Consider the following 23,231-nt stretch of genomic DNA (forward strand, 5'->3'; position numbering starts at 1 on the left):
GTTAGAATTAAGATCCAGCACCTACATAACTCATTAGAAAGGGCAAAGGAAAGTGAGTTTCCAGGAAGTCAGCTGTAGCTAAGAGACCAGTCAATGTTTTAGGAAGAATTTTCATTTTTTCTTCATATTTTTAACCAACCAAGCAGCAAGTGCTAGAAGTTTTAATTTTTAAATGATAATCTATCTATATTCCCTCTTCTTACTGAAAACAATTAATGCTACTTTATAAACCTACAAAAGTGTAAGTATGAAGTAGACATTTCACAAAAGAGGACAACTAGCCAGTAAACACGGAAAGATTCTCAACTTGATTGATTATTGAGGAGATGCAAATTTAAACCACGATGTCACTACATACCCACTGCAAAGGCTAAAATTAAAAAGACTGACAATACTAAATGTTGATGAGGATTTGGAGCAATAGGAATACAAACTTTTTCCTACTAGAGTCTAAAATGAATTTATTGGGTTAGGTCCCATTACGCAAAAGTCACTAATCAGTAATAATGTTTAGTGTTTTCAGCAGTAGTTTTACAGCAAAAACAGAGAGCATGATCTTAAAGCCTAAATTGCTAAAGATGTTTTTTTGTGTGTGTGGGGAGCTATGATGTTGACACTCAGGGAAGTATAAATTTTGGTGAACCAGAAGAATAGAATGTAGAGTACCTAAAGAAGTTGTTGACACATCCTTTTTGACCCTTTTACTGGAATTTTTTTTTTTTTTGAGACAGGGTCTGGCTCTGTCACCTGGGCTGGAGTGCAGTGGGATGACCTTGGCTCACTGCAACCTCCGCCTCCTGGGTTCAAGTGATTCTTGTGCCTTGGCCTCCCGAGTAGCTGGGACCACAGGCGTGTGCCACCACGCCCAGCTAATTTTTTTTTTTTTTTGTATTCTTAGTAGAGATGGGGTTTTGCCATGTTGGCCAGGCTGGTCTCGAGTTCCTGGCCTCATATGATCCACCTGCTCGGCCTCCCAGATTGCTGGGATTACAGGTGTGCGCCACTGTGCCCAGCCTGGAATATCATTTATCTTGACTTTTTGTCATTCTGTAGGCAATTCAAAGTTACACTTTCTGGGGCAAGGGTAATAGATAGCTAGCTGAACCTTAAATTATCCTTAATTTATTTTTTATTTATTTATTTATTTTTGAGATAGAGCTTCGCTCTCTCCACCCAGGCTGGAGTGCAGTGGTGCAATCTCGGCTTACTGCAAGCTCCACCTCCCAGATTCACACCATTCTCCTGCCTCAGCCTCCTGAGTAGCTGGGACTATAGGCGCCCGCCACCACGCCCAGCTAGTTTTTTTTTGTATTTTTAGTAGAGACGGGGTTTCACCGTGTTAGCCAGGATGGTCTTGATCTCTTGACCTTGTGATCCGCCCGCCTCAGCCTCCCAAAGTGCTGGGATTACAGGCGTGAGCCACCACGCCCAGCAAATTGTCCTTAACTTTTCTATGGTGATCACACCTTAGGGAAACCTCTGTCTTGGCTTTGCTTTGTTTAATTTCAGAAAGAAGACAAATTAGCTCGCTTAGAGAAAGCTATCAACCCCTTGCTGGATGATGATGACCAAGTGGCGTTTTCTTTCATTCTGGACAACATTGTCACCCAGAAAATGATGGCAGTTCCAGATGTAAGCTGTCTCTGTGCCAAATACTGTGAGGATCGTGCAGGGGAAAGGAAAAATGTTTAGGGTGTACATGTGTGTGTATTTTGGAGAGTCTGAGTGGTGGTGTATGTCAGTTGTGACTGGTATGTGATTTTAAATATTGACCTTTTTGCTATATGGGTACATTATCTTTTTTTTTTAAGAGTACATTATCATTGAAATCAAAGAGGCCAGGAATCTTTGGATGTAGGGAGGTTTTTGCTCCCTGTTGTTGACATTCAGTATATGAATGCTCCTGAATAGCCCTGTAGAGAGAGGATGCTAGCAAATGTGAGGCTTTTGATTTAGAGGTGCTTCTAAGCAAATGATGCTTTGATAATTAGACACCATTGGTTGTCTTTTATTTCATTTTTATATTGTTATAGTGATCCTCCCCAGGAATTCTCAACAGAGTTTCCTTTTGTACTATAGGAATGTGTTCTATGTGTGTAATGCTATAAAACTTCTGGATGGGACTAGGGAATAAGGAATTTTAATTATGACTATACAGCAAGTGTTTTTATCCTATCATGGCATAGAAATCCTTAAAGGAATCTATGAACCCCTTACATTATAAACAGAAGTTTTGTATGATTATGTGTTTTTCTAGGAAAAGAGTCCATAGCTTTTTTTAGGAATATTTGTAACCCAACAAAGGTGGTGAAATTCTCGTATGAAGAGTGGTTTCCATTTAATTTCTTATGCTTTCTATTTACTAGTCTTGGCCATTTCATCACCCAGTTAATAAGAAATTTGTTCCAGATTATTACAAAGTGATTGTCAATCCAATGGATTTAGAGAGCATACGTAAGGTGAGTGAGTGATTTGATCTAAATGCCTTTTTGTAATCAAGTGACTATGTGTGTGTGTATCTGAGTGCCTGATTCTTTTCATCACAGAACATCTCCAAGCACAAGTATCAGAGTCGGGAGAGCTTTCTAGATGATGTAAACCTTATTCTGGCCAACAGTGTTAAGTATAATGGTGGGTATTTCTCTTTATTTTCTTTCCATGAATCCGTCCATCTTCTATCCATCTAACATTACTTAGCATTATTAAAAAAATTTTTTTTGAGACAGGATCTTGCTCTCTTACCCAGGCTGGATGCTGTGGTGTGATCATAGTTCACTGAACCAGGCACACGCCACCGTGCCAGGCTCTTTTTTTTATTTTTTTATTTTTTTGGTAGAGACAGGGTTTTACTATTTTGCCCAGGCTGAGCTCAAGCAATCCTCCCACCTCAGCTTCCCAAAATGCTGGGATTACAGGTGTGAGCCAACACGCCTAACCAGTATTATTAAAATTTATGTGCGTAAAGCAACCTTGAGCAGTGATAGCAGAATCAATTGAGTGACCTAGTCTTTCTATTTATTTATTTATTTTGAGATGGAGTTTCACTCTTGTTGCCCAGGCAGGAGTGCAATGGCACGATCTCGGCTCACTGCAACCTCCACCTCTCCCAGGTTCAAGCAATTTTCTTGCCTCAGCCTCCTGAGTAGCTGGGATTGCAGGTGCCTGCCACCATGCCCAGCTAATTTTTGTATTTTTAGTAGAAACGGGGTTTCACTATGTTGGCCAGGCTGGTCTCGAATTCCTGACCTCAGGTGATCCACCTGCCTCAGCCTCCCAAAGTGCTGGGATTACAGGCGTGAGCCACTGCTCCCAGCCAGTCTTTTTTTTTAAAGCAAGCATATATTTTAGTGTGCATGTTCTATAAAGATTGCTATTAGCCGTTAATGATGAAAAAGTAGTATACGCTTACTTTTGGAATCTTGGAAAGCACAGAAAAATGAGGTGAGCATAAAAATCAAATGGATTTTTATCCATTTGGGCTCTGAGCTATCACTGCTTTTTCCTGGAATGTGAAAACTCACCTATGTCCCAGGCCCTTACATGGAGCTTAGGGAAATGGGTAGCTATAGACCATGGGGAGCTTCCCTGGTGCATGTAGTTTTGCTGAGTACATGAGTTGATTGAATAACATATGCCAGGCCCTGTGCTAGCTGCTTAATCTACTGATAAGAAAGACAGTCACTGTCCTCAAGTAATTCACAATCCAGTTGGCAGAGACAATTAAAATGCAGCTTGGAACCAGGCATGGTGGCTCATACCTGTAATCTCAACACTTTGGTAGGCTGAGGTGGGAGGATTGCTTGAGGCCAGGAGTTTGAGACCAGCCTGGGCACACATAGCAAGACCTTCCTTGTCTGTATAAAAAACTTATAAACAAAAGCTTAGCTAGGTGTGGTGGTGAGTGCCTGAAGTCTTAGATATTTGGGAGGCTAAGGCAAGAGGATCACTTGAATTCAGGATTTCAAGACTGCAGTGAGCTATGATCACGCCCCTGCACTACATCCTGGGCAACAGCAAGACCCTGTCTCTATAAATAAATAAAATAAATAAGTAAAGTGCAGCTTGACAAGAGCTATAATAGAAGTATGTGCAGATTGCATCAGACGAGAGCAAGGAATAACCTGAGAGTTAGGGAAGGCTTCATAAACGAGCTAATATAGTTCAGTTTTTAATGACTCAATTTTTAAACATTGAGTACTTACATGTGCTGGCACTGATAGATGTTACTAATATCAAATTAGATACGGTCTCCGCTCCAAGTTAGTTTAGTTGGAGAAATAGAAAAGAAAAATTATAGTACTTAAATTTTATTACTATAAGCATGCACAGAGTGTCACAGGACAGTATATCTAAATTAGAGTGGGGCTGGGTGCGGTAGCTCACACCTGTGATCCTAGTACCTTGGGAGGCCAAGGCGGGCGGATCATTTGAGCTCAGGAGTGCAAGACCAGCCTGGGCAACATAGTGAGACCCCATCTCAGAAAAAAAAAAAAAGTGGGGTTAGAGGAAGCTTTCTGGAAGAGGGTTTTCTTTTTTCTTTTTCTTTTTTGTAAATAGAGATGGGGGTCTTGCTGTGTTGCCCAGTCTGGTCTGGAACTCCAGGGCTCAAGCCATCCTCCCATCTTGGCCTCCCAAAGTGTTAGGATTACAGGCATGAGCCACCACACCCATCCAGAAGAGAGTTTTCTTAAGCTGAGTTCTGAAAGATCAGTGGTGTTTACTTGGCAAAGAATGTGGAGGAGAAAATGTTCTAGGGTAGAGAGAACAGCAATATGTAAAGGCACAGAGGCCTGAAATTGCATGATAGGTTTAAGAAACAGGCTGGGTGTGGTGGCTCACGCCTGTAATCCCAGCGCTTTGGGAGGCCGAGGCCGGTGGATCACCTGAAGTCGGGAGTTTGAGACCAGGCTGACCAACATGGAGAAACCCCGTCTCTACTAAAAGTACAAAATTAGCTGGGCATGGTGGTGCATGCCTGTGATCCCAGCTAGTCGGGAGGCTGAGGCAGGAGAATCGCTTGTACCCTGGAGGCGGAGGTTGCAGGGAGCCGAGATGCCGCCATTGCACTCCAGCCTGGGCAACAAGAGTGAAACTCCATCTCAAAAAAAAAAAAAAAAAAAAAAAAGACAGTGTTGGGGTTGCAGTTCAAGTGTACATACTGGTAAATAACTGTTTTGAGAGGCAGGCAAGAGTCAAATCATAGAGGATTTTGTGTGCTATACTTGAGTTTGTACTTGATCCTAAATGGGAAAACATTGAAGGAATGAAGCAGGGAAACAATTTCTTATAATTCCTTAAACAAATAGAAGAGGGAGCTAAGGACATTTGAGAGAATTATCTGGCGTACTGAGGTTCTCAATTAAGAATCCACATGATTATAAGACTTTTCTCCTGTAATTTTTAGCAGTAAGTAGTACGGCTGTTAAGTTTGTCAGAAGGGGCAGAGAACTGGAGAGAAAAGGTGAAGGATTGGACAGTCAGAAAGACTGATGAAGAAATAAGCATTCTGGGCAGAGAACACAATGTTCAATATCATGGAAGAATGAAAGAGCAGGGCAAGTTCAGGGAACTATACGTAACTAGAACATGCATATATTATTAAGGAGATGAGATTTTCATTTTTGTTCATTCTGGTTTGGGTTGAAAGAATGTACTTTCTCAGTTTGCTGTGCTTATTACACATTGGAAACTGGAGAGTGGAAATGTCCCTTGTTGGGTCAATTATCCATTATTGTTTCATGAAAACACCTAATCACCCAGAATTCTGGCAGTGGAAGTGTTGGTAAGCTCACAGATGTCTAAAAAAGACTATGTATAGCAAGTGATAAGCAAGAGTGTTACAGAAAGGTACTTGACCTGGTGATGGCTGACTTAGGACAGGGCAGACTTAACAAGGAGCTTATGTAAAACAGTAAGAAAAACCCAGAAGATACTAATAAAAAAGTAAGCAGAGGGCAGATGGACAAATCACAAAAGAGAAAAATTAAATAGCTAACAAACATGAATAAATATTCTGTTGCACTAGTAATCCAAGAAATGCAATTGGGCCAGGCATGGTGGCTCATGCCTGTAATCCCAGCACTTTGGGAGGCTGAGGCAGATAGATCACCTTAGGTCAGCAGTTTGAGATCAGCCTGGCCAAGATGGTGGAATCCCATCTTTCCTAAAAATACAAAAATTAGCCGGGCGTGGAGGCGGGTGCCTGTAATCCCAGCTACTCAGGAGGCTGAGGCATGAGAATTGCTTGAACCTGGGAGGTAGAGGTTGTGGTGAGCCGAGATAGTGCCACTGCACTCCAGCCTGGGTGATAGAGTGAGACTTAGTCTAAGAAGGAAGAAAAAAAAAAAAAAATCAATTGAAAGAAAGAGATACTTTTTTTTTTTTAACCTATTAGATTAGCTCAATTTTTTTTTTTTTTTTTTTTTTTCTGAGATGGAGTCTTGCTCTGTCACCCAGGCTAGAGTGCAGTGGCGCGATCTTGGCTCACTGCACCCTCTGCCTCCCGGGTTCAAGCAATTCTCCTGCCTCAGCCTCCCGAGTAGCTGAGATTACAGGCTCCCACCACCGTGCCTGGCTAATTTTTGTATTTTTAGTAGAGATGGGGTTTCACCATCTTGGCCAGGCTGGTCTCGAACTTCTGACCTTGTGAGCCACTGCGCCAGGCCAACTCAATTTTTTAGTAGACATAATGGTAGTGAGACAGGTGCTCTCACGTATTGCTGTTGGCAGTATAAAATTGTGTGAGATTTCTGGAAAGCTATTTGGCAACATTGAGAGACTAAAATAAATTGTTGAGTGAATAGACTTTATTGTCAAGTAGACTTGGATTTGAACATTGGCCCCACCACTTAATAGCAATGTGACTTTGAGCAAATAACTTAGTCTCTGCTTCTCCTGTCTGTAAAATAAGAATAATAGTACCCCCCTTCAAGAGAGTTGTTTTGAGGATTAAATAAAATAGTGCATGTAAGTACTTACCATGTGGTAAGATTATAATCCTAATCGGAGATGTAGTCAAAGGTATTCATGACATTGTTACTTATATTAGCAAGGATTTATTTAACCTGAATAGTTGACATAAAGGGGATGATGTTATAGTGCCATCTGTATAATTAATTATTAGGTACAGATTTACCTAATAAGCTCTTTTTTGGAAAACTTAATGACCAAAAAATGCTCACAATGTTAAGTGAGAAAAGCAGAGCACAAAGATGTTTATTTTATCTCAGTCATGCTTTTTTAAAAAAGATGTATATATGTACAAAAAAGGCTGGAAGGAAACACACCAGAGTGATAATAGGGGTTATTTCTGTGACATGGGGTTAGGATTGTCTTTGTTTTCATCTTTTATATGTTTTCCGTGGTTTTTCCTCATATAGGAAGCAGGGAGGCCGGGCGCGGTGGCTCACGCCTGTAATCCCAGCACTTTGGGAGGCTGAGGTGGGCGGATCACAAGGTCAGGAGATCGAAACCATTCTGGCTGACACAGTGAAACCCCGTCTCTACTAAAAATACAAAAAATTAGCCGGGCGTGGTGGCGGGCGCCTGTAGTCCCAGCTACTCGGGAGGCTGAGGCAGGAGATGAACCTGGGAGGCGGAGCTTGCAGTGAGCTGAGATCGCGTCACTGCACTCCAGTCTGGGCGACAGAGCAAGACTCTGTCTCAAAAAAAAAAAAGCAGAAGGAAGCAGGGAACTCTCCTAAGAAGAAGTGACTTTTGAACTGAGTTTTGAAGAATGATGATGATAATAACTACTTATTGAGCACCTACTGTGCCAAGGAAATAGTCAAGTGGAAAATGGTGGGGGAGAAGTTCCTGGCAGATAGCACAAATGCAAAAGTAGATGAAGGTGCCTTGGATAGGGAAGTGCTGGTAGTTAAATATGACTAGGATGCATGGTGGAATTACGTTTGGTAGTGAGATACGAGATTTTAAAGGTAGAGGGGCCAAATCATGAAACGCCTAGTATGTTACACCAAACCTTTAGAAGGAGAAAGGGACATATCAGGTATTAGTACCTGAATGTATCATTCTGAAACCCATCTGAAGAATGGATTGGAGGAGGAGAATAAGATAGAGACCAGTAAAGAAACTATTGACAGCATTCCCAGTTAAAAATACTGACGGCCTGAACTAAGGTCAGTATCAATAAGAGTAAAAAAATGAAGATGGGGTGTAGAGATACTTAGGAGGTAGAATTGATATTTCATAAATGGTTAGAAGTTGGGGGCACGGGTAAAGGATAGAGATTTTAAGGTGGTATCAAGCACTCATGCTCTTGGTGGAAACATAAATTAGTACAAACGTTTTAGAGGACTATAAATGTTCATTTCCATTGGCTAAGAAACTTCACTTCTAGGGACTACTCCACACAAGTTTATAAAGGTACATGTACAAATGTTCTTTGCAGCATTGCTTGTAATTGCAAAAACATGGAGCATTCTAAATATCCAACAATAGGAAATTGTTTAAAAAATGGCACATCTAGGCCGGGCACGGTGGCTCATGCCTGTAATCCCAGCACTTTGGGAGGCTGAGGTGGGCGGATCACGAGGTCAGGAGATTGAGAGCATCCTGGCTAACACAGGTGAAACCCCGTCTCTACTAAAAATATAAAAAATTAGCCGGGCGTGGTGGCGAGCACCTGTAGTCCCAGCTACTCGGGAGGCTGAGGCAGGAGAATGATGGGAGGAACCCGGGAGGCCGAGCTTGCTGTGAGCCGAGATCGTGCTACTGCACTCCAGCCTGGGCAACACAGCGAGACTCCGTCTCACAAAAAAAAAAAAAGCACATCTATATGATGAAATACTGCTAAGCTATCAAAATGGTAGACTTAGCTAACAAATTAGGTGTATCTGTATATGCTCATATGAAAAGATATTCAAATTGCATTATTGAGAACCATATTACTCAACAGTATTTTAAAAAGGGGGTCACAAATTTGGATTCTATGGACAGGTAATATAAATGAGTGAAATGGGCTATGTTGTGGGGGCCAATGAACTGGTGAGCACGTATCCCATCTAGGAGTCAGTCACTATTTAGCTCAGTTGTTGCCATGGAATTGAATTACCAAAGGGAGAAATGGAGAATAGTTTTTACTTTAGACTTGTTTGTACTTAGGTATTTGAATTTTTTAGTGAGCACATAGTACTTTTGAAATTAAGAGAAATTTCCGTTTTTGGAAGGATGAATAAATCAAATGACCTCCAAAATTCTGACTTGGGCAACAGGTGATGCCATTGACTAATATGGGAAATACAGGAAGAGTGGTTTGGAGAAAAGATAGCAGAGTTCAACTTGCTATGTTGTATTGGGGTGGGACATCTAAGTGAAGACTTCTAATAGGTAGTTAGCTGTGTACAGGTCCATAGCTCAGAAGAATTTTTTTTTTTTTTTTTTTTGAGACAGAGTCTTGCTCTGTTGCCCAGGCTGGAGTGCAGTGGTGCGATCTCAGCCCATGGCAACCTTTGCCGCCCAGGTTCAAGTGATTTGCCTGCCTCAGCCTCCCAAGTAGCTGGGATTACAGGCACATGTCACCACACCCAGCTAATTTTTGTATTTTTAGCAGAGACGGGGTTTCACCGTGTTGGCCAGGCTGGTCTCAAACTCCTGACCTCAAATGCTCCACCTCCCTCGGCCTCTCAAAGTGCTGGGATTATAGGCGTGAGCTTTTGCACCTGGCCTCAGAAGAGAATTTATACTATAAATATGGTTACTTTTCAGATTATCAGCATATAAAAATATAAGTAGATGAGCTCAAATAGGGAGTAGGGTACATTCCTTGAACCCTCTGATGTTGTATGTAAAATATGATTGTATATTTTACTGAGTAGAAAGACCATAGATTTTATCAGATTGTCAAAGTGTGTGACCCCAAAAAACATAAGAGTCACTGTTTAGAGGATGTGGGATAAGAATAGACCTGACAAATTCCAATATTTAAGATAACAGGTGAGGCCTGGGATGGTGGCTCACGCCTGTAATCCCAGCACTTTGGGAGGCCGAGGCTGGTGGATCATGAGGTCAAGAGATCGAGACCATCCTGGCCAACATAGTGAAACGCTGCCTCTATTAAAAATACAAAAAATTAGCTGGGCATGGTGGCATGCACCGGTAGTCCCAGCTACTCCGGAGGCTGAGGCAGGAGAATCACTTGAACCCGGGAGGTGGAGGTTGCAGTGAGCCGAGATTGCACCGCTGTACTCCAGTCTGGTGACAGAGTGAGACTCCGTCTCAAAAAAAAAAAAAAAAAAATACGAAGGAGTGGCCAGAATGAAAGAAGAAAAACTAGGAGAGAATAATATACTGCAAACCAAGAGAAGAGGACTTCAAAGAGGGAAAATTACCAACAGGTCAGGTGTTAGAGAGAAGACCAAAGAGGATGGTTATTAGAAGTTATTAGAGGATGGTTATTGAAGTGGTAGGATAAAAAGCCAGACTGTAGGGGTTATGAATGAATGGGAAGTAAGAAAGTAGAGATTGAGAGTTGATTGTGAAGGGAGGAAGGAAGTAGACAATATGTTGAGGGGATGAAGGCAGTTGGGCAGAGGAGAACTTCGTATAGGTCAAAGAGAAGAAAATTAAGGATATGAAATGCCTATGGAGGTGGGAAGATAGACATTGAGAAAGTTTTAACATCTTATTTCTCTGTAAAGTAGGAAACAGCATATTTTTTTGCTGAGATTAAAGTGGGAGAAGGAATTTGAAGAAAAATATCAATAAGCGAATTATTTTTGTGGGAAATTGGAAAAGGAGCTGATTAGGGACATTTCAGAAGAACGCTGTTGAGCAACTTTTGAAGGTCCAGCTGAAGATGGAGACTTTTTTTTTTTTTTTGGCAGTATCAGTTGGCACAGTTCTGTAATTTTTGTCAGTGCTCATCAAATCAAGTTAGGAAACTGAGAAGGCAGGTGATAAAATTGATTCAGGATTGAGATTTTGTTTTGTGGATGTGCTAGAAAGATTGGGAATTGAGAGTATTAGCAAAAAAAAAAATTATTGAAGTTCGGGCATCTCAAACCTTGTCACTCTTTAGTGATGCTTTATTGCAGAGGATTGTGACTTTATAGTCTCCAGTTTGGGGGAATATCTCAGAGCAGCTCCACAAAAGCTTGAAATTTCTTTGGCAATTTGTGTTTTATCTTAAAAATGTGTGCAAATTTTCCGTTAGGCTTATCTGTACTTTAACTTGCTTCAAATTTCTTACCAAATTACTTTATATCCCCTCTCCAATCTTCAAGTAAAATTGCTGATTCAGGAAGTTATACAACAATGATCCCATAGCTTAGTTTGGTATATTCTTCTGCATTACCTTAGTTTTTAAAACATGGGGCTGATTATACATTAAAGTAATGCCAGGAGAGGCTTAATATGTTGAGAGATAGAAATTAATGGGCCTGGCAGTTTTCTTGAAGTAAGAGAAAGAGAATGAAAAAACTGGACAGATACAAGGCTGTGATAAGAAAGTAGAATATTTGGAGTTGAAAGTTCCAGAGGTGAAGCAGTTTTCAGTAGATAGCATTCTGGGTATAGCCATGGATGTGTTTGGCTGGAGCAAAGGTGCAAACTATTGGCACAAAGATTTGCAGGGATTTGGATAGGTTGTACATGTGAACAATAAAGTAACTCACTATGATGGGAGAGATTTGGAGCCGAGAGAATGATTGTGCCAGGTGCATAAGTCTTTGTGAATGAGAATCAGTTAATAATGGTGACTAAAGGTGAAGAACACAGATTTCAAACTCAAGTGTCCTGCAGGGGCCAGGCAAGTAATGTAAATGACTAAGGTGGGCTAGGTGGGATTGTGCTAAACTAGAAAAGTGCATATTCCATCTAAAGCAGCATGTCCTTCTTCTGATTGTTGTCCTAAGGAAATGAGTATCCAGTGTTGCTAGATAACTGAATTTTTCAAGAGAAGCTGAAAATCTGGACTTTTTATGTGATTTCTCAAATTTTTACGTATTTGCAAAGAGTTTAAATATTTTTTTACTCCTTTGGCCAAATAAAAACATCTATCTGCAGGCCAAATCTGGCTCCAAGTCTTCAACCTCTGGCATAGTAAAAAACAGGCCTTAGAGTAGGAGAGATTTTTTTTTTCTCCCCAAGAAGAAGTAAATAATGTCTGGGTAGTAGCAGTGGACAGCCTAGAAGGCTGACTTTCCCCCCTCCTTAACCAGTGGATGAGAGAATAGGAAACTTCTGAATAGGGTTATAAGGGTTAGTGGTGCCATGTGATATGAAATGGTGACATCTAGAAAGACACCATAAAGACATTGAGGAGTGAAAGGCACATGAAATATTTCCTACTATCAGGCGATATACACGAAATAATATTTCTGTTTAAAACGTTGTTGGTTCAGCCAAATATGATCCTGCCTCTGTTTTTAATTAATAGTAACAAAGTCCAGGCTGGGTGCAGCGGCTCACTCCTGTAATCCTAATGCTTTGGGAGGCCAAGGCAGGAGGATCTCTTGAGGCCAGAAGTTCAAGATCAGCCCTGGCAAGAGACCCTGTCTCTAAAAAAATTTTTTAAATTAGCTGGGCATGGCAGTGTGTGCCTGTTGCTGAGCCTGTCTCAAAAAACAAAAAATAAAAATAGTAACAAAGTCCATGTGGACTTTATTCTCTACTTTAAAATTTTTATTTTGTAAAATTTTGTTAGTATTAAAGTTAATCTAAATTAGTAGAATGATATCTCTAGTTAACATTATTTTGACTCTGTATATTCAGATCCTTCACACATAATATACTGCATATGAGCATATTTCTATAACATTTTACACTGACTTCTTTGACTTACCCTTTATTAGTCACATATTTAGCCCGTGAACTATATTGTATATAGCCAGAATACTTAGCACTAAGATTAGGGTCATTAGGCAAAAACCAGAAGATAAGTAACACTCCATATAAAACACATCTGGACATAAACGGCATGTATCAGAGGAATTAGTCTTGTCCTTAAGTGATGACAGTGGACTGTACGGTAATTATAGAGTTATGCCATTGTACCTTCCAGCTGCCACGTAAGTACTAGATCAGTCTCAGAACCTCTGTTCATGTTTAAATAGCATTTGAAAAGAACATTAATAATCAGGAAAGCCCACAACTTTAAGTGGTTGGAGTTATTTGCACCAGTCCCAAAAGGACCGCAACAGTTAAAGGAGAGAGTCATACAGATAAGTCCCTTCTGAAAAATACAACCCAAACTTTTTGCCAGACTTAACAAAATTGGCAGAGGCCTTACTACTTAATGTTTAGTTAAATTTGAAATGAGCTACACAATCTGTGGCTATATCACCCTAAATGTGCCTGATCTCATTTGAAATGAGCTACATAGTCTGAACCAATAGGTGATGCTGAGCTAGTCATGATGAGATTCCTCTTTCCCAAAGATTTCATAGCAAGTTTCTCTAGTGCTCTTAAAACCAAAATCAACTCCAGTAAGAAGCCATCTTTGGGATGGACATAGGTAGAACATGTGTCATGAAACCTGAGAGCCCGAAGTTTTAGAATGCTCAGTTGGACCCCACAATCTAGATATAAATTTACAAAGAAAAACTGAGAAATCTCCCCTTGTTCCCAGCTTTTGAGTATCTCCCAACCTTTTGTGGGCTCTGATAGTTGTTCAGGTTATAGGACCTTTGCCTGACATTCTGGAGTCTCATCCTATTCCTGTGCAGCTTAGTAGTTATTCAGCCAAAGACTAAAGGGAACCCTTGCAGATCTTGTTATTTTTCTATGGAGCACCCTCTTCTCCAGTTGTGCCTTGCAATTTCCAGCTGTCTTAACCTCCTCAGACTCCAATATGTCTCCACAGCTCAGGAAGACTGCTATAATTGGCTTGCCTTCAGCAGAAAGCCAGGGACAATTGTAGGGCTCACTTCATTTCCCTTTCCTTCTTACAAGGATCACACAATCTTATACTACTAGTTGCTCAGTGTCTGAAAACAGTTGTTTCATTTGTTTTTTTCTAGTTTTCTGGTTATAGTAGGAGGACTAATCCAATAGCATTTATTCTATCATGCCCAGAAAGTCTTTTAATGTTTAGTTTTATGGTATTTCTGACATACGGAAACTTCATATGCATACATTTGTATTTATCAGTCTTTTCCTATATGATTCTTATTTTTGGTATTATAACTGTTCAAAAGATCTTCCCTACCCCCAAGATAGCAAACCATATTTTCTTCTAATACATACAATATTTTAAATATCTAAATGTTTATCTACTTTTTAGAATAAAATCTTAAGTAGAAGGTAAATATTTAACTTTCTTTCCCAAATGACTAGCCAAAGTGCCCAAGTCCCATTTATGGAACAGTCTAACCTTTCCTACTAATTGAAATGCTACCTCCTTTTTTTTTTTTTTTTTGAAACAAGGTCTTGCTCTGTTGCCCAGGCTGGAGTGCAGTAGTGTGATCATGGGTCATTGCAGCCTCCACCTCCTGGGCTCAAGCTATCCTCCCACCTCAGCCTCCCAAGAAGCTGGGACTACAGGCACACATCTCCAAGCCCGGCTAATTTTTTTTTTTTTTTGAGACAGAGTCTTGCTCTGTCACCCAGGCTGGAGTGCAGTGGCGCGATCTCGGCTCACTGCAAGCTCCACCTCCCAGTTTCATGCCATTCTCCTGCCTCAGCCTCCCGAGTAGCTGGGACTACAGGCGACCGCCACCACGCCCAGCTAATTTTTTATATTTTTAGTAGAGACGGGGTTTCACCATGTTAGCCAGGATGGTCTCTATCTCCTGACCTCGTGATCCGCCTGCCTCAGCCTCCCAAAGTGTTTACAGGCATGAGCCACCGCGCCTGGCCTAATTTTTGTGTTTTTTTGTAGAGATGGGGTTTCACCATGTTGCCCAGGCTGGTCTCGGACTCCTGGGCTCAAATGGTCCACCTGCCTCAGCCTCCTTAAGTGCTGGGATTACAGGCATAAGCCAATGCACCTGGCCAAAATGCTACCTTTATAATATACTAAATTCTTATATATTCTTGAACCTATTTGAGAGCTTTCTATTCTGCTTCATTGATCTATTTGTCTAGTCTGGTGCTATTATCACCAGATAATTGTTTTATCACAAAGGCTTTAAAATTTTAAATTCCTTGACTGTGCTTGCCTAATTATCCTAAATAAACTCTAAGGTCATTTTTGTTAGATTCTACCTTGTCCTCGAATAAATAAACATGATTGAGACCTTATTTAATTTATAGATTAATTTGGAGAAACTGTATATCTTTATAATTCTCCATTTTTCCACCTGGGAGCTTATGTTTCTTCATTTATTCACATTTTCTTTTATGTCCCCCAATAATGGCTTCTAGTTTTCTTCATACAGTTTCTAGGCATGTTTTGTTTAATTTATTTAATTTGATAGTTTTTGTTGCTTTTGAATTTCTCATTGTCGAGTTTATTCCTAGGTAATTTAAAAGTTTTTATTTTGTTTATTTATTTTTCATTGTCGATATTCAATATAAAATTTAAAAGCTTTGCTGCCATTGTGCTTGTGCTCTTTTTTTCCTAACTGGTTATTAAGTCTAAAGGTTTCAATTTGAAGAATATGAATAGATGATTCAGTATTGTTCATAGGTTAAATATAATGCTTAAAGTATTTCCATAATACTAGTTTCTAAGTCTTTGTTATGAGGGTACTACTCTGTAAGTTTGGCCACTCATGAATAATAAGGGTCTTTTTTTTCCATCAGTGATTGGGACCCAAGGTATAAGTATTTCTGACCAGGCTTGGTGGCTCACAACAGTAATCCCAGCACTTTGGGAGGCCGAGGCGGGTGGATCACTTGAGGCCAGGAGTTCAAGACCAGCCTGGCCAACATGGTGAAACCCCATCTCTACTAAAAATACAAAAATTAGCCGGGACTGGTGCTGGTGACACGCACCTGGAGCTGAGATCGTGCCACTGTACCCCAGCCTGGGCGACAGAATGAGACTCTGTCTCCAAAAAAAAAAAAAAGAAGAAAAAGAGAAATATTTCCATATGAAAGTTAAGTCCTTCATGTCATTGAAGAGAAGAAAAACTTCCCCCAATCCTGCTTGGGTCTCTTGCTGCCATCTTGTCTCTTTCTCTTTCCATACAGACTTTTTTATTATGGTAAAATATACATAATATAAGAATTTGTCATTTTAACTTTTTTTTTTTTTTTTTTTTTTTTTTTTGAGACGGAGTCTCATTCTGTTTCCTAGGCTGGAGTGCAGTGGCGCGATCTTGGCTTACTGCAACCTCCGCTTCCTGGATTCAAACATTTCTCCTGCCTCAGCCTCCAGAGTAGCTGGGATTACAGGCGTGCACCACCACGCCCGGGTAATTTTTGTATTTTTAGTAGAGACGGGGTTTCACCATGTTGGCCAGGTTGGTCTCAAACTCCTGACCTCAGGTGATCCACCTCCCCTCAGCCTTCCAAAGTGCTGGGATTACAGGTATGAGCCATCATGCCCAGCCGTCATTTTAACTATTTTTAAGTGTACAAATCAGTGGCATTAAGTTCAATCACAGTGTAGTGCAACCATTACCACTGTGTATTTCCAGAACTTTCTTATTATTCCAAACAGAAACTCTATACCCCTTACATGGTAACTCCCCTTCTTCCCAGCTCCTGGTAACCTCTATTCTAGTTTCTATCTCTATGAAATTGCCTATTCTAGGTATGTCATATAAGTAAATCATACATTATATACAATATTCTTCCTTTTGTGTCTGGTTTGTTTTACTTACCATGTTTTCAAGGTTCATCCATGTTGTAGCATGTATCAGAGTTTCATTCTTTTTTATGACAGCCAGACTTCTTTTATGAATATGTAACGTCTCTCACTATTTTCTTTGTCTTCCAGTAATGCCTCGCTTAGCTTTAAGCTGGCTTCCACCCTGTCCAGTCTACCAAGTAAACAGGATCACATAATTATCAGATATAGTGGGCACTTTTCTGTCCTTATCTTGACCTCACCCTAGTATTTGACATCATTGACCATTCTTTCCTCACAACGGTATTGTGATTGGCTTCCATGACAATTTTTAGCTCTGGCCGGGGGAGGCCGAGGTGGGTGGATCACCTGAGGTCAGGAGTTCGAGACCAGCCTGGCCAACATGGTGAAACCCCGTCTTCACTAAAAATACAAAAAAATTAGCCAGGCGTGGTGGCACGTGGTATGAGAATGCACTCAGCGTTCTTGGGAGGCTGAGGCAGGAGAATCACTTGAACCTGGGAGGCAGAGGTTGCAGTGAGCCAAGATCATGACACGGCACTTCAGCCTGGGTGACAGAGCAAGACTCCAAAAATAAAAAAGCCCTTATTTTCCTCCCACCTCTTAAACTATTCCTTTTTAATCTCCTTTGCTGAATGTTCTGCCCACTCCTGTAACTTCAGTTGCCACCTCTTTCCTGATGACTCTATTGTAGACAAAGCCACTTGCCAAACATTTCCTCTTGGATGTCTCAATGGAACTTAAAACATACCTCAAGCTGAATGTATTATTGTTTCCTCCTATCCTTCTTTATTCCAACTTTCTCCCTCTCTCCTTCTTTACTTGAATCACTCATTTACAATTTCCAATCTGGGTTTAATGGGGCATTAACATTACCCAGTAGCTACGTCTAGGAAACTCTTTTTTTTAATTCTTCACTTTGAATAAGTTCCAACATCCAGTATGTCACTAAAGTTCACATTACATTTTGCCTAGTCGCCTGGTGAATGTCCCAGCCTTTACATTTATCTCCTTCTAACCTATCTACATTTCTGTCAGGTAGACCTTTTAAAAAACAAAAAAGCAAAATCTCTTATAAAAAGATCAAATAATCTAGAAATATATAAAATTAAAAGTTAAAGCCTCTGCCTGCCCTCCCACTCCTGTCTCCCATATTTTCATTTCCCCGGAGATAACAGCTTGGTCTATAGTCTTAGGTACTTTTTTCTATGCTTAGACAAAACGTGTTTACTTATTACGCTGCTCTCAGCACACTGCCTATAGGGTAGCCCTGTTCCGCAAGAGCAGTCAAAAAGAAAATTACATGTAGGTTTTCAAGTTTTTGTTTTATTCTGTAATTTGCTCTTTTTTGCTCATGAATGTATTCTGATCCTTTTTATTTTGAGATAATTATAGATTCAGGAAGTTGCAAGAAATGGTACAGAGTCCTGTGGGCTTCTCACTCAGCTTCCTTCAATGGCAATATCTTACATAGCTGTACTTCAGTATCAAAACCAGGAAATTTATATTGGTACATTACTTTTAAATAAATTACAAAACTTAGTTTTCACCATTTTAAAAATCTATTCATTTGTGCATAAGTGTGTGCAATTTCGTGCCATATATATGTTCCTGTAACCACCACCACAATCAAGACTTAGAACTGTTACCATAAAGGAACTCCCTGTTCTTTGTATCTGCACCCCCCACACACACACGCCCACCACCACACCCACCACTGTTCCTGTTCCACTTATCCGTTCTCCATCTCTATAGTTTTGACATTTGAGCATGTTATATAAATGGAATAGTATAATATGTAACCATTTGAGATTGACTTTTTTCACAAAGCATAATTCCCTTGAGGTCCATCTAAATTGTTGTATCAGTAGTTCATTTTTTAAATTGTTGAGTGTTCCATTGTGTGGTTGTACCAGCGTTTGTTCAAACATGTACTCATTGAAGGACATTCAGATTTTCACTATTTTGCCATTGTGAGTAAAGCTGCTGTGAGCAATCATAGACAGGGTTTTGGATGAGTTTAATTTTTCATTTCTTTGGGATAAATGCCCAAGAATAGAATGGTATATGTTTAGTTTTACAAGACACGGCACTATTTCATTTTTTTTTTCCACATCAGATGTGGAAAAAAAATGTACTGGCATTGTAATAAGGCTTGAGGGAGGCACATCTCACACATGAACGTGAAAACCCAATGTCGTCACACTTAGGTCATCATAAGCTTATGAACTACAAAAAGATTGTGCCACACTTTTGGAGTGTCTGTACCATTTTACATTCCCACCAGCAATGTATGTGATCCAGTTTCTCTGCAGCATTCACTGTTACCACTTTTTAAAATTTTAGCTGTTCTTCTATTGTGATTTTACTTGGCATTTTTCTTTTTTTAAATTAAAAACATTTTCTTGCTCTCGGTCTTAAAATTATTTCCTCAAATACATTGTGTTTTTCTAATGGCTAATGATGTTGGGCATCTTTTCATGTGCCATCTGTGTCTTCTCCTCCTCCCTTCTTCTTTCTCCTTCTTTCTCCCTTCTTCCTTCTTCTTCTTGTTATCTTTGCTCACTGCAACCTCCACTTCCTGGGTTCAAGCAATTCTTGTGCCTCAGCCTCCTGAGTAGCAGGGATTACAGGCACTCAACATCATGCCCGGCTAATTTTTGTATTTTTAATAGAGATAGGGTTTCATGATGTTGGCCAGGTTGGTCTCGAACTCCTGGCTTCAAGTGATCCTCCCACCTCAGCCTCCCAAAGCCATGGTGCCAAGCCCCATCTGTATATTTTCTTTGGTAAAGTGACTGTTCATTTCTTTGGCCCAGTTTATTTTTTATTTTTTATTTTTATTGTTTGGAATTCAGTGCAAATTTTATTAGACTACAAAAACATATCATAGTTATTTTAGATATATTTATATGAAGTCATAAAAGCTATGATTTTTGAAAAACAGCATAAGAAATTTTTTTAATTTCTTATATAAATTAACTTTAGTGTCTTAAGGATTCAATGATACAGTTTTTAAATTTTTTAAATTGACAGCAATTGTACATATTCTTGAGGGCACATAATTATATTTCCATACATATAATTTATAGTTATCAGATCAGGGTAATTAGCACGTCCACCATCTCAAATGTTTATCATTTCTTTGTGTTGAGAATGTGCAATATCCTTCTAGCTATTTGAAACTATATATTGTATTATTATTAACTATAGTCATTCTACGGCGCTATAGAACACTAGAACTGATTTCTCCTATCTAGCTATAATTTTGTATCTTTTTTTTTTCTAGGGCACATGTGCACAACGTGCAGGTTTGTTAAATATATATACATGTGCCATGTTGGTGTGCTGCACCCATTAACTTGTCATTTACATTAGATATTTCTCCTAATGCTATCCCTCCCCCAGCCCCCCACCCCACAACAGGCCCCAGTATGTGATGTTCCCCACCTTGTGTCCAGGTGTTCTCATTGATCAATTCCCACCTATGAGTGAGAACATGCAGTGTTTGGTTTTCTGTCCTTGTGATAGTTTGCTCAGAATGATGGTTTCCAGCTTCATTCATGTCCCTACAAAGGACATGAACTCATCCTTTTTTATGGCTGCATAGTATTCCATGGTGTATATGTGCCACATTTTCTTAATCCAGTCTATCATTGATGGACATTTGGGTTGGTTCCAAGTCTTTGCTATTGTGAATAGTGCCGCAATAAACATATGTGTGCATGTGTCTTTATAGCAGCATGATTTATAATCCTTTGAGTATATACCCAGTAATGGGATGGCTGGGTCAAATGGTATTTCTAGTTCTAGATCCTTGAGGAATCACCACACTGTCTTCCACAATGATTGAACTGGTTTACATTCCCACCAACAGTGTAAAAGTGTTCCTATTTCTCCACATCCTTTCCAGCACCTGTTGTTTCCTGACTTCTTAACGATTGCCATTCTAACTGGTATGAGATAGTATCTCATTGTGGTTTTGATTTGCATTTCTCTGATGGCCAGTGATGATGAGCATTTTTTCATGTGTCTGTTGGCTGCATGAATTTCTTCTTTTGAAAGTGTCTGTTCATATCATTTGCCCACTTTTTGATGGGGTTGTTTGATTTTTTCTTGTAAATGTAAGTTTTTTGTAGATTCTGGATATTAGCTCTTTGTCAGATGGGTAGATTGCAAAAATTTTCTCCCATTCTGTAGGTTGCCTGTTCACTCTGCTGGTAGTTTCTTTTGCTGTGCAGAAGCTCTTAAGTTTAATTAGATCTCATTTGTCAATTTTGGCTTTTGTTGCCATTGGTTTTGGTGTTTTAGTCATGAAGTCTTTGCCCATGCCTATGTCCTGAATGGTATTGCCTAGGTTTTCTTCTAGGGTTTTTATGGTTTTAGGTCTAACATTTAAGTCTTTAATCCATCTTGAATTAATTTTTGTGTAAGGTGTAAGGAAGGGATCCAGTTTCAGCTTTCTACATACGGCTAGACAGTTTTCCCAGCACCATTTATTAAATTAGGGAATCCTTTCCCCATTTCTTGTTTTTGTCAGGTTTGTCAAAGGTCAAATGGTTGTAGATGTGTGGTATTATTTCTGAGGCCTCTGTTCTGTTCCATTGGTCTGTATCTGTTTTGGTACCAGTACCATGCTGTTTTGGTTACTGTAGCCTTGTATTATAGTTTGAGGTCAGGTAGCATGATGCCTCCAGCTTTGTTCTCTTGGCTTAGGATTGTCTTGGCAATGTGGGCTCTTTTTTGGTTCCATATGAACTTCGAAGTAGTTTTTTTCCAATTCTGTGAAGAAAGTCATTGGTAGCTTGATGGGGATGGCATTGAATCTGTAAATTACCTTGGGCAGTATGGCCATTTTCACGATATTGATTCTTCCTATCCATGAGCGTGGAATCTTCTTCCATTTGTTTGTGTCCTCTTTTATTTCGTTGAGCAGTGGTTTGTAGTTCTCCTTGAAGAGGTCCTTCACATCGCTTGTAAGTTGGATTCCTAGGTATTTTATTATCTTTGTAGTAATTGTGAATGGGAATTCACTCATGATTTGGCTCTCTGTTGGTCTGTTATTGGTGTATAGGAATGCTTGTGATTTTTGCACATTGATTTTTATATCCTGAGACTTTGCTGAAGTTGCTTATCAGCTTAAGGAGATTTTGGGCTGAGATGATGGGGTTTTCTACATATACAATCATGTCATCTGCAAACAGGGACAATTTGACTTCCTCTTTTCCTAATTGAATATCCTTTATTTCTTTCTCTTGCCTGAGTGCCCTGTCTTTGGCCTAGTTTTAATTGTGTGTTTTTTTGTTTGTTTTGTTTTGTTTTGTTTTTGAGACAGAGTCTCACACTGTCACCCAGGCTGAGCGCGATCTCAGCTCACTGCAGTCTCTGCCTCCCAGGTTCAAGTGATTCTCCTGCTGCAGCCTCCTGAGAATCTGGGATTATAGGCGTCCGCCCCAATGCCCAGCTAATTTTTTTGTATTTTTAGTAGAGACGGGGTTTCACCATGTTGGCCAGGCTGGTTTCGAATGCCTGAATTCCAGTGATCTGCCTGCCTCAGCCTCCCAAAGTGTTGAGATTACAGGCCATGACCCACTACGCCCAGCCTGTGTTTTCTTTTTGAGACGGAGTCTTGCTCTGTCGCCCAGGCTGGAGTACAGTGGCGCAATCTCGGCTCACTGTAACCTTCGCCTCCCGGGTTTGAGTGATTTTCCTGCCTCAGCCTCCCAAGTAGCCGGGATTACAGGTGCCTGCTATTACGCCTGGCCAATTTTTGTATTTTTAGTAGAGACGGGGTTTTGCCATGTTGGCCAGACTGGTCTCGAACTTCTGACCTCAAGTGATCTGCCTTCCTCAGCCTCCCAAAGTGTTAGGACTACAGTCGTGAGCCACCTCGCTCGGCCTGTTTTCTTAATGGGTTTTGAGGGTTGTTTATATATTCTAGGTATAAGACCTTTATTACATATATGATTTGCAGAGATTTTCTCCCCAGTCTGTGCCTTACTTTTTCAGTCCCTTAATAGTATCTTTCAGGCTAGGCACAGTGGCTCACACCTGTAATCCCAGTGCTTTCAGAGGCCGAGGTGGGAAGACTGCTTGAACCCAGCAGTTTGAGACCAGCCTACGCAATATAGTGAGATCCCATCTCTACAAAAAATTTTTAAAATTTGTGTTTGGGTGTGCATGCCCGTAGTCCCAGCTACTCGGGAGGCTGAGATGGGAGGATTGCTTGAGCCCGGGAGGTCAAGGCTTTGGTCAAGGCTGACCCAGGAGGTCAAGGCGAAGTCCTGGGATTACAGGTGTTTGAGTCCCCAGGTGTGGCCAGTGTTTGTATCTCTCTCTCTCTTTTTTTCTTTTTTTGAGACAAGGAGTCTCTGCTCTGTCGCCCAGGCTGGAACAGCTCACTGCCAGCTCCGCCTCCCGAGTTCATGCCATTCTCCTGCCTCAGCCTCCTGAGTAGCCGGGACTACAGTTGCCCGCCACCACACCCGGCTAATTTTTTCTAGTTTTAGTAGAG

General features: G+C 40.4%; 1 protein-coding gene and 1 pseudogene across 10 annotated transcripts in view; one reads left to right on the forward strand and one right to left on the reverse strand.

Moving 5' to 3' along the window:
• Window positions 1–23,231, forward strand: part of TAF1 (TATA-box binding protein associated factor 1) — a 100,303-nt gene that overhangs the window by 55,362 nt on the left and 21,710 nt on the right. For 9 of the 10 annotated variants that reach the window (XR_010154851.1, XR_010154852.1, XM_016943026.3 and 6 more), the window contains exons 30-32: window positions 1,510–1,632; window positions 2,367–2,459; window positions 2,547–2,631. Coding sequence is in view for 7 of the 10 variants with exons in the window: in XM_016943026.3 (XP_016798515.1) it covers window positions 1,510–1,632; window positions 2,367–2,459; window positions 2,547–2,631 (301 nt within the window). In the remaining 3 variants the exon portion in view is untranslated. Of the gene's footprint in view, window positions 1–1,509; window positions 1,752–2,366; window positions 2,460–2,546; window positions 2,632–23,231 lie in introns of those variants that run through there. The other variant, XR_001713978.4, reaches the window with a different exon arrangement.
• On the reverse strand, window positions 18,831–18,958 carry LOC112207239 (small nucleolar RNA U13; annotated as a pseudogene).

Source organism: Pan troglodytes, chromosome X (genome assembly GCF_028858775.2).
Source record: "Pan troglodytes isolate AG18354 chromosome X, NHGRI_mPanTro3-v2.0_pri, whole genome shotgun sequence".
NCBI classification, from domain to species: domain Eukaryota; kingdom Metazoa; phylum Chordata; class Mammalia; order Primates; family Hominidae; genus Pan; species Pan troglodytes.